General features: G+C 40.1%; 1 protein-coding gene across 1 annotated transcript; it reads right to left on the bottom strand.

Annotated features, from left to right (window-relative positions):
* Positions 1-403: 403 nt before the first annotated feature.
* Positions 404-17,687, bottom strand: NADSYN1 (NAD synthetase 1). Its single transcript, XM_082058952.1, has 21 exons — positions 17,449-17,687; positions 17,244-17,304; positions 16,666-16,782; positions 16,162-16,215; positions 15,687-15,776; positions 14,768-14,819; positions 14,228-14,316; positions 12,912-13,029; positions 11,373-11,504; positions 10,964-11,038; positions 10,666-10,790; positions 10,424-10,472; positions 9,688-9,790; positions 8,865-9,033; positions 8,398-8,533; positions 6,838-6,944; positions 5,917-6,048; positions 5,364-5,433; positions 4,440-4,568; positions 3,565-3,741; positions 404-901 (listed from the first exon to the last, which is right to left on the bottom strand). Exons 1-21 carry the CDS (start codon positions 17,531-17,533, stop codon positions 848-850), a joined length of 2,124 nt encoding a protein of 707 aa, XP_081915078.1. The 5' UTR covers positions 17,534-17,687; the 3' UTR covers positions 404-847.
* Positions 17,688-18,303: the final 616 nt, after the last annotated feature.

Genomic DNA, 18,303 nt, shown 5'->3' with positions numbered 1-18,303 from the left:
GGGACTCAAGTTACCCTTACACATCAAAAATGCCAGGAGGGAAAAGACACCATGCCAACTCTTTTCAAAATCCTTAAAATACAGCTGAGGATCTTGGAGAGCAATAACCATTAAACAATCCCTGAACAGACTAATGAAGCAGGTTATTTCTCCTCTCTGAGAAAATTAAGTCAGAGATTTTAAAGTTAATTGTCACAAGTTACACAGCAAGTAGATGCAAAACAAGAAGCTGAACTCTTAATTTGGATCCCACTAACAAGATAACCCATCTGCTTCAAGTTAGACATGTTTCCAGTACCTTTCTGAATTAGACCTTACGTGGCTATTCAAAACACTGGTCCAGTGTACACAGCCAATGCTGGATTAATAAAAAAAACAGTAAAATAAGAACGGAGTCAATTAGCATTATAAAATTACAAGTTTATTGCAAAGCAAAATGAGCCTTTCCCCTCAACAGCACATGCCAGAACTGTTAAAATTTTATACTTTCGGCTGAATGTTACTCAAAAATCATATCCGAATTACTAGAATGAATTATTACACTTTCACAAAAAACTACCCTGTATTTATGACTGATGGGCTTATCCAAATATTTTCAATTAAAGGTAATTAACTCCAGTAGTTGAAGAAAATCCTTAACAAATGATTCCTTAGCCAAACTATGGTTTAAGTATATTAGGAACAAACCAGGGAGTCAATCGAAATAGAGGAGTTTATTACAAATCCTGTTTACAATGGTCATCTCAACAATTGTTTGGGTCATCTCTGCTCATGATCATCACAGTATACTCCAGTTTTGAACATTCTGCGTAGCAAATTAATTACCACAGCTAAACAAGACAGCAAGTCAGTCCACGTCTTCATCTAGGGAAATTCCTTCTTTTTTTTCTAGCTTGGATACCTGCAAGTTAAAAGGAAACTGATTCAATAGTAAAAATACACTTGCATTTAGCGTCTCCTGTCTTTTCAGACTTCCATCACAAAACAGTGGAGAGCCCAGATTTATCAGGAACTGACAGCGGGAGACACTCTAGGGGACAACTGAGCTGAACAAGATGTTAGTTGCAGCCAAATGAGAAGGTCAAACTTTCTACCTACCCTCTTAACCTCCCCCCGGCCACAGGCTCCCATCAGTTCTTAGGTTTTTGTCAGTTCGGTGACTTCATTTGGCTGCCCAAAGAGTGAGACGAGCACCAAAGTCATCTCAAAAGCCAGGAGAGACAGGAAGGGAGGCAGCGCTGTCCGTTTCAGTGACAGCTGTCAGATCAGATCAGGCCATAACCTGGAACCCTGCCCCTAAGAGCCTAGAATAATTTAAACAAACACAGGGAGTGCTTTCCATGCACACACACACAATTTTATAAAACTGGCCTTCACTGTTCTTAAAACTTTAGAAAATTAATTACCTTATATTAAGCTAAACTGTTGCTAAGGCTAACAGTATAAATTGTTTCAGAATGAATTCTACAAACTCAGGGATGATAGACCAAGAGCACAAACTAAACATGACGTTCTGCACGTGACCTCTAACAGGAAAATTTAGATTTATATTCCCTAGACCTATGGGGATATATAGGGTGGGTTGTACTATAAATTCTCTGTTCTTATGTTCGTCCTTCAACATCGGCTGCTGAGAGGCACAAAGATACTCAGGTTGCTCAGTCTTCAGTTTGACCCAATGTAGCTTATCTTGTGGTATGACCAGTAAGCACTAGAAAAAGCAGAAGACAGACTGCTGGTACCTAACCCTTGGGGGTAGGTGTGCTAGTTTTCTTCTGAGCTATGTCACAGTTCCTTCAAATTATGCCAGCTATTAAAATCCCAATGAACATTCTGGCACTTAGAACCTGTTAAAGTGCACGGTCTGACCACACATCGTTTACCTCATGCATAACTTCACAGCAGAACCTACAGACAGTGCTACTGCAGTTTCCAGGGTCACTCTAAACCACTAGAAATTCCATGACCCAGGTAGAGCTGAATGATACCAAAACTCCAAGGGCAAATCAGGCAATTCCCAGCAAGCACTATGAACTCAGCCTCCTCTTACCCCTGTACCTTCTGCAGCAAATGCAGAGGGAATTTTGCAGTTAGAAGAGTGGATAACTAATTTGGCTTGACTACACTACAAACATCCAAAGTAGAAAAGCACTTTCCACAAATCCAACAGATTTCTCTATCGTTAGCACACAAAACCATTTCCCTTCACAAATGAGCTCAAGCTGTAATGTGAGTCTTCTATAGGAAAACCTGGCATTACCTGCCTAAAGGTGTTTTCTGGCAAAATTGCATCATTTAGAGTTTATACCATATTTTCACAGTCTTGTTACTATGCCAGAAAAACCTTAAGCGCAGATTAAGTCCCAGGAGCACAATTATCAGTAAGACATTGTCCTACAGAGTAATTCTCCTCAGAATTACTATTGTACTGAATATGCACAATAAGTGGAAACTCTTCCAGTATTCCCTTTCTTGAATAGGGCAGATTTAGCTCACATTATTGCAAGTCATTATTTTCCAGTCTTGCAAAAAACTATCAGTTATCAGTTCAGGTTACTGTTACCTCCATAAAAGATTCTTCCCCAAACTTAAATCCCAGTTTTCAGGAATAAGTTGCAATGACCCTTGCATAGCACAACTGCTATTCCATACAAATGTAGTTAAAGAGTGTATGAGTATTCTGGATCATGAAAATATCTTAATCACATTTACTGTAAGCATAAAATAATTACATTTTGGTCCAGACCCTACGAAAATAATTTTACTCAACTCCCACTGGGGCCAAAAAAACCCTTTTGTCCTGGACTTCAGTGGGGAAAAAGTCTAAAATGATTGAAAAGAAAAAGAAAAACCACCACATATGGTAGCTTTTATCCTAGGTTTCAAGGTAATAAAAACACTATTACAGCATGTCTGGCACTTTGCAGATGAGGGAATTAATATTTTATTACATATATAAACATATCTTAAAAGCAACTGAGGTGTAAAAATCGCTGGCAGAAAAATTTTCAAGGTGCTAAAATTCTTCAGCCCAGCACTTTTGCCATAAAAATGTGCATTAAAGTAACATTGAAGGTGTGACTAAAAACTACAAGAAGCACAGTTCTGATAGCAGCAGGTGAGAGAAGGGTTCACAGTGAATTGCTGCCTCTTACGGGCTTTTCCCACACAGATGTAGGTCAAGTCTCAATCCTGCAATTAAACAGATCCCTGCAGACACGTCCTGAACTGAAACTGAAACACAGAAGCTTGTTCTCTGTACTAGCACAAGACTTGATGAGTATGGGTACACCTATTAGTTTCCAGCCTCAGTACACATACTCTGTTTTTATCTTTTTGCTGTACTTAACAATTTAAAAAAACTAAAAAAAAAAAAAACAGCTTACACTAAAACCAGAGAATTCTTAGCCTCACAGTGATGTGAAAAGATCAATCACACTTATTTCTGTTTTAAACTATTATCCTAAACCCTAGAGGGCTTTTGCTGGATGTTCACTGGAGTTGCGCTTGTCCCATTTCAAGGGCTTTAAATACAAATCTGTACAAGAAGCAAACAGCACTTACCTCTTTATCTATACACCTAAATTGCCAGGACCACGAGGTGTTATAAAGAAAAGGCCTCAGGTCAAACCGGTTGTCATCCGGACTGTAGTTTTCAGCGTGGTAGGATGGTGTGAGAGTGGTCATTTTATGTCTGTTCATGGAATACATCCTGAAGAAATGCTTGACCTTGGATGCCACCTGGTGTACAGAGAATATAGCTTTTAATCAGATGAAGGTTCTTAGTATTGAAAAATTTAGCTGAGATTGTATTCTAGCTTTACATACCTGTTTTCTTCCACTAACATTTACATAAATTATCTACCACTACTGGTATGAATCACTGTGGATCACCCTACCTATAAGAGGCATTTAAGACCATTTCCAGACACCGCTTCCCTCTCTGCACCTATTTACTATAAAAATAAGGAGGTGCCACGTACAAAATCTAACAATAAACACTAACCTCCACAATTCTGGTGTCAATCTGAACTTTTTTCCTTCGTGCACAAGAAAGGACAAACTGCGTAACAGCCAAGAGGACACTTCTTCAGTGTAGACAGTCCTTCAAGGCTGTCGCGGAACACATAACCAAAGGCTTCAAGAGCAGTCAGCCACATAAATTGCAGAGAATAATTTTCCCCTGAAGGTACAGTTCTGAACTAATTGTTTTCAAATTACCCGATTACCGTTATAACAATTTGCAACACAGACAACAAGGTCCATTAAGAGATGCATACCAGTTTTTCCAGTGCATTTTGCTACAGCTGCGCAATAATCTCTAAACATAGAATAATTACAATATCCCTTTCAGTTAAAAGGAAGTCTGTTTGACCTTTCTCCAAACATAGTCTATTTTGGTAAAGAAATTACATTTTTTGATTTTTTTTTAATATTACCTCTCTTGGAGTACAAATTTCCTTCCACATATTAATCAGCTTACAGAACATACTGTATGGGCCAGCCTTTGCAATTTTTCTTAATTTGCCATAGATTGAGAGCTCTGCATAGGTCATCCCCATGTCCACCTGAAATCACACACACACAGAAAGTCACTGAAAATCTTTACTATGCAAATTATAATTACCAGCTTTATGGAGCAATTACAACAACCCAGCTCAGTCAAGGCAAGACCAAAATGAAGTTGTGAATGATCAAAAAGACAAGGAGATAGTAATATTGTGAGCAGAAAACAAACAAAAAAAGAAACCCTGGAATCTCTGTGACATGGGAGATTAGAAATTCTTCCCTGAATATATTTGATTTGGCCAGTGAAAAGATTTCTTCCTGCATAACATTTGTTCATTTTCGCTTCTAGGTAGCTTAAATGTAGCATGTATCAGTAAGGTGACGCCAAATGAAGAAAACCATCAATTCTAGTTCAGCAGCTCTTTGCTTTATCATAAGAGTTTTACAGTAGCCTGCAGTTAAATATCCAACAGCCTTTCAAGGTGGTGGCTTGGCTGAGCAGTCCTGTCTTACACAAGTGGGTAGCAAAGAGAAGGGCAGGGCAAGAAGAGGGAGGGCTTTGCCATTTTCATAGCAGTAAGGCCCTTTCTGTCTCTCTTCTGATGTTAAGAAACTTTAGAACAAACTGAATATCAGAACACACATCCTTCTAAGTGCCCAAAATATAAAATTATTCAAAAAATGTTAAGTTGCTCCTTTGGAAACCACTGGTGTGGCACACCAAGGCCTTGTCAGTGGCTTTAAGGTTGTTTATAACATGCATAGATGCACACAAGAGCAAACAATAGCTGTTGGACACAAAACAAGTTTTGGGATCAGGCTTACCAGAGCATTTTATAGTCACTGCCCATTACCTCATCAATTTGAGCCACGTGTCCATCTACCAGGGGCTCTAATTCTGGAGTGGGTGGAGCTGACATGATACTGTACGGAAAAGGTAAAAAGAAAATCATTAATTCTACCCAGTGTCAATAGTATAGTTAACAACCAGTCTGGTTTGTTAAAAATCAAATGCTTTATTCAAAATTTTTTCAGGGCATAAGCTGCTAAATGATCAGATAACTCTAAAGAAGTTGCACTTGCAAGCTTTTCCAGGTTTAAAAAGCAATGCTTTATACAAAAAAAAAAACATAAAGCATCTAGTTCAAACAGTTCCTTCAGCAGAACTAACAACACAAACACTTGCATTCGGTCCCTCCTAAGACTGGTGGCATTTTCAGCGCCCAGTCATTTACACTGTGAAGGGTACAGAGTCATTTAAAACCAGAAGGTCATGCAGAAGACTCTTCTTTATTAGCATTTGCAATATTACTGCAGCTTAGCTGTTAGTACAGAAAATCAAACTGTGAAGTCCACAATTTGCTGCAGACAAATAGAGTCACCAGATATCGCCGCTTCACTACTCACCTTCTGAGGGCCGTGAGCTGAAAATTTTCAATGCAATATTGTATGAAGTTCTTCAAGTCAGTCTTGCTGATTCCACCAATGGGGTTGATATCAGCACTTGAGCAATCGTACTTCGTCAAGTAACCTCGGAGACTGAGCGAGAGACAAAGTTTATAAAGTAACAGTAAAGAATAATGTAACATTAGTATAATAAATAATGGTTTATTCTATATAGAATATATATATGTCATATAAAGACAGGGAAAAACAGACTGCATATTGTTAATGTATTTATATGTAAGAGGCAAACGGGTGTTCGGCTGCCACAGGGTTACCCCAAAGCCATGAAATTGCCAGGAGGAAGACAATATTTTAAACCATTATGAAGCATTGCTAAACTGCCCATGCTAAGGTAACATATTTGATGCAAAACAATTAAAATACTGTCCTGACCACTTAAAAAAGTAAATCCCAAAACACCCATAGAATCAGCATACGCTGCTCTCCCAGCTTTTGAGATTATCAATCCCACAGTCTCATGGGGATTGCTTTAATCTTCAAATAGTCAGCAATAATAACAGTACTCCAGATTTTGAAGACATTTTTCAACTCGAAGTGCACAACTTCATTCCTATTACAGTGATGGAAAATACAACAAATAACAGATTGGAAAGTTCACCTGGTAACCCCACAGGCAAGCTCTACTGAAAATGGCTAAGGAAGGAACAGCAGTTTATTGGAAAACTACGACAATACTTGGGGTAAACTTCTGAAAAATACACAATTTTCCATTCAGGTCAATTCAGCTACTTAATTTCACTGCTATCAGTGTATTCTTAGCTTGTTACCTCTTGTAATTTACGCTGGGATTTGGTAGAGTTGCAAGGAAAGAGGTGCCCTCTTCCCAGTTCACCTGCTTTTAGATTTCTAATTTCCACCAACCTCTCATCCGCATTGGTTGATCCCAGCACCAGGAGTCCCCCCGGCATCCCCCGAGCCCAAAGCGTCAGCTGAGCAAACAGGTAGGCAAGAACCATTCTGATTCGAGCCTGCAAAGCAAAATGGAAAACAGAACGAATTCACAAAGCAGAATAATTTCTCCTCAATCATTTTTATTAGTCAGTTCCCTGAACAAACCCATAAAGAACAAAATGCGAGAGGGGAAGTGTTAATGCAAGGACAATCTTGTGGAGAAGATGCTCAACATAGGAAGGCCAGGTTCAGTATCTGCTGCTGCCACAGACTGACACACCTGGGCAAGTTTATTCTACTCTGAATTGCAGAATGGAGAGTAATTGCAATTTTCTGCCTCCTAAAAGCACTAGTAAGGGTCCAAGAGGGATAAAGTATGCAGATGAACTATATGTCTTACACATCCTTTCACGGAGTATTAAACTAAAGGGATTTACTTACAGAAAATTTGTAAAAAGTTCTCTTTGCTTCTGTCACCATTCTGAAACTCTGCTTTTTCTACGGATGGTAATAACACCAAGCAGACCTGAAATGCAAACCCAGCCCTGGCCACAATTGTGTGTGATTTTAAGCAAATCATCATACTTTGTGACTAATGCCAATCCCTTTGCCAATAAGCTGATAAAGGATTCAATGTTTGCTTCCAGAGGAGACAGCTGGAGCTCTCCAGTAACAGCAGGGGAAGAAAGATCAGGTTCTGAGCTAACAAAAACTATCAAATACAGTAATCGACATTTAGCCAGAATTAGAACAGACTTTCTGGATAGGTTGGAAGCCAAAAAAGAAAGCTCTCCAGCCAAGGAAAGGTACAACTGGAGCCAGGCCTAGGAGTCACCAGGCAGTTGTTTTCTGTGGTTCTATAGGATAGTTATACCAGTGCTACCCAGGCACAGCACCAATCTGTTCTGACACAATGAAAATGAGTAACTGGAAATGTGTGTTTGAGCTGTGTTTCATAAGGCCATTGAAGATCAAATACATTCTGATGATAAAAAATAAAATTATTTTTTACCTTCTAAAACTGAGGACATCCAGGAATTAGAATGGCTAAGACTGACATCTCAGAGCCTTTTAAAGGCTGCTAATATTCACCATAGGAAAATCTACTGTACATCAGCAATATTTTTGAGTCTTGACCTGCCACAATCCTACTGGACTCAGACTTGTCTATAAAAATCTTTTGCTGCTCATTTTCCTGACCTGGCAGCTTTCTGTTGGGGCACTTTTCTAAATATTGATGCTATAGATGGGATACAGGTGTATATTACTGCTTCCTGACCATCCTGTAAAAGTTACAAACAAAAATTATCTTGGTCTAGTCCTGAGTTATGTGGGATTGTTGATTTCTGCTGCAGACAAGCATTTACTGGAAACCCAGGAATCTTCAGGGATGTACCACAAGTTCAGGTTTTCACAGCAATGCAAATGAAGGGCCCCTTGCTACTTTACCGTTTTGTACTCTTTAAAGGAATAAAAATAAATAAAAAAAAAAAGGAGGTTCTGACCTGATTCAGCCTACATGAAACATACCTGCACATTCTGGAGTGCCAGGTTTTCTCTGCTGCTCCCTCCATAGACAGAAAAACAGGGAGTTCGACCTGTCACCATGATGAAAATTCCCACAACGGCTTTCACAGCCGCATCTATGTTCAGATTGATGTGATAGCTGAAAAGAATTCAAGCAGAAGTGACTCAACTAGCACAATCTGACTATATAAAATGGCATTAAAAAAAAAAAACCCACCCATAAAATGATATTTGAAAGGCCGCTACCAGCTCAGATCTGGCATGAAGAAACTTAGGAAAGAATAAAACTTTCCAGCGTCTGTTTCCAAATTTCCGTGTCCTTTACTAGATGCTTATAAGTTTGCCTCACATTTACCCACTTAAAAAACATCTGTAATACTCCTACTTAACACACCTACTATCCTGTTTTCCTCTTTTAGTTTTATATGAAAGACTTTGCCAGAAGGTGATTTTTTTGCAGCATCTTGTACCTGCCTATTTGCTCGGCCAGGAGTTTAGCCCTGTTGCGGGTATCCTGGGAGGAATTCTCGCTGGCCATATAGCAAGTGGTAAAGATGCGCTTGCAGAACTCTCGAGGATCCTCAGGAACATAGGTCTCATCATTCACAATCTTGCGCACATCAGCCAGCACATCTGCATCTGAGTCCAAAGCAAAAGAAACAGAACAAGAGTGGAAATTGTTGCAGTCCTGCTATTGAGGATTCATATTCCAATTAAGCTTTACACTGCCCCTCGAAAATGAGATGATGCCATCATCTAACTCTCCAAACGTATTTTCATATATTGAATAAAAGAAGTTCTGATTTCACTCCTAATTTTGAAGACAGAAATACTAAATCCATATGTTCTATGCCTCAAAGAAACTTGATGGAAAATACGATCCAATATGTACAAAGGCTTAGCTAAACACATGTAGTCTATTTAGAGCCTGTTGAAGAGTTTGAACCATGTCGAACCACGTTTTGTAGTGCTGAATTAAATAGAAGGAGAAAATTCTCATGATAAACTGAAATACCAAAACTACATTGGCCAACATTTTGAACAATACTCCAGACAGAAACTAGTCTGAGTTCCACATCCAATCCTGAAAACCAGAATGAAAACTATTAAACCAATTCAAAGAACCTGAAATGTGGACACACATTGCTGGAATATCTGATACAAAGGATTCCATTAGAACAGCTGGGCAAGAGTTTACCACTTATCATGTCTTGCATCTATGGCACCCAGCTAACATTAAGTTGTCCCAAATGATTAGTAAGCGTGGCAAGGCAGACGTGCACATCTACTCACTTCCATTCTTGACTGCCAGGCAAACCTGGTGACACATGGAGTACACGATGCAAGCTGTAGCAGAGCTGTCAATTCCACCACTAAGAGGTAGGAGAAATCCTGCCTTGAAAACAGAGCAAGGAAGACATTCCAAAGAGCAAAATTAGAAAAATATATATTGTGCCATTCAGAAACATACTTTTCTAAAAGAATTGCATGTGTATTGCTCAAGTCTGCTTATATTGTACCGGGGAAAACCAAACCAACCTGACCGAGCAAACCCTCTTAAACTCTTATCGACTGGGTAATCAAACATGTAGTCAGTGTAAACCCTTTGGCTAGAAAAACTTCCAGTACATCTTTATCCTCTAGTAAGATACAAGAGCTACTACAAAAGATGATTTTTTTCATATATATTTCACTTTTCAACTCAGTTACTAGTTCATGTCACTCTGCTTATTTTAAACATCTCCATTATGCCATTAAATATTTTCCTTACCGAAAAAACAGTGTTACAAAGAAAAAAAAAACTCCTTTATTAGGTAAGCTTGACTGTTGCTTCCAAAGAAAGCACAATTCCTAAGGAAAAACTCTGAAGAGTACGTTGAAGTCACGCTTTGCGTACGAGTTTTAAGTCTGAATGAGCCACCAGTGAAAAACTCCAGTCTTACACCTTGGACTAACGTAACTTTGCATTAACAGTAGCACAGGAGGGGACGTGTAAGCCAAGGCAAAGAACAAAAACAGTTTTTCTTACCTGTTTGCTGCGCCTTAAATAGTCCCAAAGCCAACATGCAGGCCCAAGGCTGAAAACAGAGAATATGCTTATTCCAAGAAGGTTATGGACTAAGACCTAAGCAAGTCACCGTATTTACTGTGAGATATCCAGTGAGATACTTTCTTTACTTAAATATAAAATATAAATATAAATAAGATCTGGGTTTGGTTTGGTTTTTTAAACAAAATGACTTTCAAGCAACAGATTCAGTATGTTCTTACCTGATCTCCTCCTCAGGACTATGATGTCTCCACTGGACTGGCACACAAGTAGGTACAGCCACATCATCAGAACACGACAGAGCAAAATCCACTTTTATCCTGGGATAAGGATTCACTTTACTGGCCTAAGCAATAGTACAGAAGAATTGGGAAGACATCAATTTTAGCATAGCATGTGCCTATAAAACAAGAAATCTAGTGAATACTATGAAAATCAAGACATGAAAATACTTTTAAAATTCAGTAACTATTCAAACTCGGCAGAGTTTCCAAACGTAACTCCATAGAGAATTCTTACCGCCAAGTTACGAGATGAAATCTCTGCTCTGTAACTTCGAACATCCTCCAAGTCCAGAGTGGCAACCAGCACCTCCTATGGAAAGGCTTTCAACGTTAGATTGGTTCTACACAAACAAATAAACAACGCTTGGACTACAAAAAATGTTGGAGAAGAAGAATGCATGCAACTTCTTTCAATACACAAACATTTTCAGGAAGCTCTTGTACTGTGAGAGCTCTTCCTTGCTCTCAAGAGAAGGCAATTTTACTAGGAAAAACCTTGGATCTTGTTGAATAACATAGTAAAAATAAATCTTTTTTAGTCTAGAGACATGGACCTAATATCTGGAACATCTGGGAAGTGTTGAGCATAAATGCAGCAGTACTAATTTCAGCTGTAACCAGCAGCTATAGGTTGAATATATTACCACATCATCAAGTGAAAACTGGGATCCTTGTGCGACTGTTTCTCCATTCACTGAAATCATGGCACAGCCATCATAATACAGACGATCGCCGTCACAGCCTTTCTGGTTAGCTAAAATATATATTCCACCGTTCTGGGAGGAAAACAAAGATGCAGACAAAAAAAGTGCTTTTCAGAATATAGCACCTGACAGAATGTTAAAAGGCAAAATGCTATTTATCTGTTCCTGCCCTTCTTATCATTTTCCTAAGTCTTTATATTGTCAATGATTTACAGCTAGGACACTCTCTTGTCATTTGTAAAACTACTTTGCATGTGATATGCACAATGGAAAGAAGTAACTACAAAAGTAAATGTAGTAACTGAGCTGTATCCCTTTCACGTTGTTGGAAGACAGGAGTCTTCTGTTATTAGCCCAAATAGAGAGGGCTGCACTTCTAAATTGAAATTCAAAGTCCAAATTGAGACTGAGAAAAGCAGGAAGATGACAAGAGGTGTGTTTGGATATCTGAGGACAAAGCAGATGCTGCTAAATAGAACCAAAGCATGTTAAATTACAATGACAAAGCAGTTATACAAATAGAACATTTTTCACAGTTTAATGTACATTCATTACTTTGGTTTGTCTCCATCACTTGGACAGGATTACAGTCTAATAACTAAATGTCTGCTCTTCTTTAAAATAAACAGAACCTTCAAAGTAGAAAAAAAAAATGAATCTATTTTAAGTAAGAAGATGATGGGGAAAAATAATGAAGTCTGAGTTTAAACACTTACTTCTATTTCCCCTTTCTGATACAGTTACCAGTATTTCTCCAGCACAATGTTGCTATGTGAACAAAAACTGGGAAAGAAACTGACATTTTAAGGAAACAAAAGAGACTTTTGGATGGTTTTATATGTGCTAGGGAAATAATCCCCTTTGTTGACGGAACTACAAGCTGGCAATGAGCTGGCAATTCAGCACATAAAGTCAGTTATTCTGATGAACTATTTTCTACCCATTCTATCCATTATACATTTATCCATGACATATATATTTTTTTTCTTCTGTGCTTAACAGAATTAAGACTGAGGACATCATATGCATTTTTTGGAGCCTAGGTCTCCAGAGCTGGGAGTTATCAAGCTGTTTTAAGGTATTTTTAGTGTTTGTGAAACATACTATACTTGGCATGCCAGTGCAGGACTAGATGCTCTTCTGGTCTGCTGCTCCACAGACCAGACAGAGCCAACATGCAATCAAACAGCTTCTGGCATTTGGGGTCACAGGGCTGGAAATAAATTAGTGTTTCACATTAGAGCAAGATATATAGCAGGGTGCCCCAAAGAAGTACAGTCCCCCCGCCAGAGAGCTCTGCCCCTATAGCTGATTCAATCAGGGAAGGGAATTATAGGTAAGAAAACAAAAAGCTAACAACCAAGTCTGTCAAGGCCTCCACATTCACATAGGAAATGCTACATCCTGTCACAAGAGAGACAACTTCTGAAATAAAGTGAGGCGCGTAACCAAAACCATATTATTTTACTAAGCGTATACCTTTGCTGTGGCAGAATTCACCAAATCCACGCGGGTGTGAGCCTTCCGCAGCACGTGGTGACTCCCTGAAGAGTTAGTGAAAATTTCCACGCCGTCAAGCCCCATTTCAATATGAGGGCTGGCAAAGCAAAAGGCAGGAACAAAATTCAGCTGGTAATACTACGCTGTGAGTACTACAGGCATCATTTAAAACCACCGACAAGTAAAAACATCTGTGTCGTTGCCAGTTTGCTGCATGTCTATCCAAATAAGGATAGGACTCACAAAAACATCTGGTTTTTTTGCATTGCCTGACTCTTCTGTCAAAGACCAGTGGTGGCTGCAAAGAGCAAAAGGGTTTTTGCTCCTTTTGCTCTAAGTGAATGTCTGTAACTGGGAGATTTACAAAAACATCAAGAATATTTTGCTTATTTTATGGTAACTACAACAGCTTTCATGTTTTTTTGTCTCTCCACCCCCACCCCTCATCAGACCTTTGTGAATGGGATCTTCTTTATTGTTGGGAAAAACTTTAAATTGTAACAAGAATTAAAATAATAACAGGAAGTATTCAGGGCACTAGGCTTTGCTTTTGTTGTTTCCTTCTGCGTTATCTTCATGCATTGTCTGATGCTGCTTAAAAAATAAAGCAGAAGGATGAAGCTAACAGCTAAGTAGGAAAAATGAGTTACACACCTCAAAGTGATGTTGCCTAGAAGCCAATGCTCTAGCTTGTCTAATATAAGAGAGCTCTAATTTGTTAAGTGAAATGCTTTGGAGGAGTTGGTCAAAGCCAAAGATAAATAGAATAAGGTCATTAAATAAAAAGACCTACTAGTAGTTTCAAATTCTTGAGACAAGGTACAGTAAGTGGGAACAATATGGGATTATAATTACTACACAAAATCAATACTACAAATTGATACAAAGTAAACCTCTGTCACTTGGACCCCAGATCAAGTTACAGCGATGGACCCAGAGAGGACATTTCAACCTCAGGATGAACCAAAAGCTGAACAGTATCTGAACACGAGCACTGGAGTTTTCTGTCACTTGTTTCCCCAGGTCGCCCTTTTCATTCCACTTCTCAGTATTTCTCTCCTACCTTCTGTTTCAAATGAATTCAGCTCAACCACCTAAAACTTCTTTCTGTATCCAGCCTAGTGAAATTTTTCCCCTGATGCATTTATTGCTCCTAGTTATAATTTAGCTACCTGGCACTTCCTGAAACATTTACCACATAGAAGAATAATAAGCAGATTTTTTTTCAAACATGTATTTCAGGCAGGAGGTCCAGGGATGTTTTAGTTTACTTTGCATTTCTTCTTCTCCTTTACCTGTTTGGTGCCCAGAGTTCTTCGCATATTTCTGCCCCTAGGCAGGTATCTTTGGTCGCTAGCACTGCGTCCCCAAAAGGAACAGTTTCCTGAGGAAAAACAACAACATCCTTGCACACATCACATAGAAGACTCTAACAATATCAATCACATTACACCTTCATTTTATACCAAGGTTATATCAAGGTTAAGTTTAATTTCTTTTTACCTCAAAATACATACTCATTTCTAGTCTCAAGCACAGAAAAATATGAGTGCCAGAACTGTGCAAAATAAGACGATCTTCAAGGTCCTGTATATACAAATAACTGAGGCAAATTTAAAATGCACTTGTTTTGCTGCCAAATATGAACATAAACAAGGTTAAATTATGTTCTCCTTTAATGTAACTGAGAGCTATCACTGAAACCTATGGTTCTGCCACAAGACTGACAGCACAATTTGGTGCATTACAGTTTTATGCCACCAATTCTATTCATTTAAATCGCTGACTCTGGAAGATGCTAAAGTTAAAAAGAAAAGAACCCTTGACAAACTTACCTGTCCAGTCACTTCCTGAATAATCCTGGGTAGAAAATATTCCTCCACATGCCTAAAGCAGGATTATAGGTTGTGAATACATCATTATGTAAATTACAGCATAAAAACTGATTCTTATCTCCGCATTCTGCCACCTTCTAACATTGAGAAAAGAAATTGCACTCAGTTGTACAGGGCTGTGTATGTTTAAAAAAAAAATTCAAAAAGAACCCTCATACTTTCTGTGAAATTCATGAGAAATATTATCAGGTAGGAACATCCCACTTTGCTTCAGAAATGCATGGCGAACAACGTTCCATCCTAGCTATAAACTAGACCTAATAAAGAACGCAAAATGCAAGTCAAATACTAAATAAAAGCTTTTCTTTTTGCAGTGTTACTAGATGAGCAACTTGGAAGCCAGCTGGAATTAAGAAGGGCTCTCCCAGAAGCACTTAGTCCTGAGACCAACAAATTGGAACATTCTGTGACTCGAGGAGGAGCACATGGCATCCGAAACGAGCATCACGCATAAGGTGTGTAGCCTCTGCAGCTGTTAAAATTCTGACACGGCGCATCCATTTCACATTGTTTTCCAGTTTAATATTGCATAGGATACATCAATCAATGGAGCAAATAAACACAGGCTCTTCCAGTCCTGAACTGCCCAGACTAAAAAAACAGAGACAAGGAAAATGCCACTACTCCCCTGGCTGCAGGATCGTTCAGCCCCACTTTTCCTTCTACCTCAGTAATTCAGAATTTGATTACACTTAATAAGCTTTCTAATTGAGCTTCAATTACGTAGCTTAGCTGGCTCTGTCTTACCGCTCACTCTGGAGCAGCATCGCTGGTTTGCTAGAGAGGTTTCAGTCTTTCTGCTGTGGCTGCAAACGGCAAGCCCTGGTTTTGAATACAATTTTAAGGGTTGTCAGCCTACCTCGCTTTGCTCCACGGCGTAAACCATCTCAGTTCCCTGTAGTTTCCTGCATTTGCCAATGATATTTTCGGTCTGATCAGAAGAATTTTTCTTAAAACATAAAACAGAAAGGGCAACTTAAGACCTGATGTACAGCCAAACAAGACTAAGGACACTGATTAATACCAGCTCTTTTTTTCTATTACGATGTACATTAAACAACTACTACATACAATGATTTTTAAAGTTTCAGTTTGAAGACCTAAGGGTGGAGGCTTTTTTTCTGGAATCTTTCAGAAAGCAGTGGAAATTTAGTTTCTACAAATGCAGAAAGGAAAAAGTGATAATGGAAAAACATTAGTTGTCTCTCTAAAATTCAGCAGACAGGAAGACAACTCCATCGCTCCACATAGCACTGAAAAATCTTTCCTGAAGGCCCAACAGGTCTCTGAAAGGATACACTAATGTCTCACAAAACCCATGAAGAACTACTTACTTATTTAAAAAGATCACTCGACAGCTGTAGCGAACGTTTCTGTGCAGAACAGGCCTGTGAAAATACAAAGCAAAGTTACCAGCGGCTAAGCTCATTAAATGAAATTAAGAAAAGCTACAGAATCTACTCCACTGCACACTATATTTTTAAGACAACACTTACAAAATGATATATCAAGTCTTGGCTTCTATTTTTTTAAATTGAAATAGTTGTTTGCAAAAATCAGAGTTACTGACCACGCTGTCAGTCTCACATGTATGAGCTCCCACAGGACTGACACACCTCAGCAGCACGAGAAGACCAAAAGAATCTTCCTGGCTGGGCTGATTTATTTAATCCAACCTGTAGGTGTACATTAATAGGATTCTCTTTCAGAAAGTGTTTGTTGCAGTCCCAGTCATGGTAATTAAAACGGAGAGTAGCGCAGTTCCCCAGATGCGTTTAAAAGTTCGATGCGGCATTTCTAAAGACTCACCCCTTTATTTACACACAAAAAAAACTTACATTCCCACATCACAGATAATATCTTGAGTGGCTGGAGACTCCAGAAGCTTTGCCAGAACTTGGAACGAATGCAGGAGCGTGTCAGACTCATAGTAGTGATCCGAGCAGCCGTAACCACTGCATGAAAAAACAAAAGAAATACAAAATTCAGCCAACGTCAGCAGCAGAGCCAGGGACCAGAACTATGGCAGGCATGGAACACTCATCCCAGAGGCAATATTTGCAGAACGTGCAGGAGCAGCACTGCCAACATCATCCAGCACTGAAAACATTGCGACATTGCTGGATGTTCCTCACAAGGGCAGCAGCCTGGCCCTAGGAGAAGTCAAAGTACAATGGGTTCTGTGATGGAAGACTGGCTGAAATAGGCCAAAAATTAGCAATACCAGTGACATTTCCAAGAGAAGAGCACCCATCTTGTGCTTGCAACTGCGATGTTTTTCTTTGCACTGACAGCTGCTTTAAATAAGGGGGCTGATTTTTTTACTAACCATTACCTGGGAATTATTTTTTTACTGATCATTCTGCAGTAACTACCTGGGAACGGACCAAACCCAGCACCAACAAAACGCTCTTACCAGATTTCAAGCTCTGGCCCCAGCCGGTACCGGGCTCCTCGGCTCTTGGCGATGTCAATACCTGGAAGAGGCTCGGATTAAACCCCAGCCAGACGCTCCGGACCGGCCCCCACGGCTCCGGTAACCGGACCGCACAGCCCAGGCCTCCGCAGGGCTGGGGCCGCGCAACCCGCGGAGCAGCCGCCCCCACCGCCCCCCCACTCACTCCTGACAATCCTCTCCAGGTTGCCCTGGAAATCCAGGGCCCACTGGTTGAGGGCGCAGGTGGCCACGGTGACCGCTCTACCCATGGCGGCCACGCCGGCTCCCCCGCCGCTTCCGGGGCGGGCCCGGGCCGCTCCTCCCGCCGCCTGCGGGCCAACCCTGCTGGGGGCGGCGGCCGGAGCGCCCGCCCCGGGAGCGGGGGAGGTGCCGGCTCGGTAAGAGCTGCTGCCGAGCCGCCAGTGGGGTTTTCTGCTGCGTCCCCTTAGCCGGTTGCTGCGGTTTTGTATCATAGAATCGCAGAATAGTTTGGGTTGAAGGGACCTCCAACGCTCACCCAGTGCCACCTCTGCCATGAGCAGGGACATCTTCACCAGCTCAGGTTGCTCAGAGCCCCATCCAGCCTGGCCTGGGATGTCACCAGAGTGGGGGCATCCACCACCTCCCTGGACAATTTGTTCCAGTATTTCACCACCCTCATGGTAAAAAAAATTCCTTCCTCATGTCTAACCCGGATCCCCTGAGCTCACAATAATGGATGCAGGTCTAGTCCTTTTTTTTAACCCTGCAGCTCTTGAGGGGTGTCCCTCAAAACAAGTTCAGAATGCAAGTATGATAGAGGGAACTAACAAACACTTTAAGGGTGCCTAGTTTAGAGCTTTACATAAAGCTCTGAGCTTCATGTTAAGAATTATGTTAAGAAAAAACAAAACCTCGTCGAATGCCAAGATAAGTTTTACAGCACCTCGACGTAAACTTAAGGCACCTAGCTGTAAACTTGAGAAGATGAGATAACGAAGATTTACAGCAAAAGGGGGGAACAGTCTGGTTTCAATCGCCTTGGCACCTTGGGTTCTAG

The sequence above is a fragment of the Streptopelia decaocto genome, assembly GCF_964273445.1.
Source record: "Streptopelia decaocto genome assembly, chromosome: 7".
Taxonomy (NCBI): domain Eukaryota; kingdom Metazoa; phylum Chordata; class Aves; order Columbiformes; family Columbidae; genus Streptopelia; species Streptopelia decaocto.
Note: the sequence above shows the minus strand (reverse complement) of the source record. Positions and strands in the feature narration are given on the sequence as shown.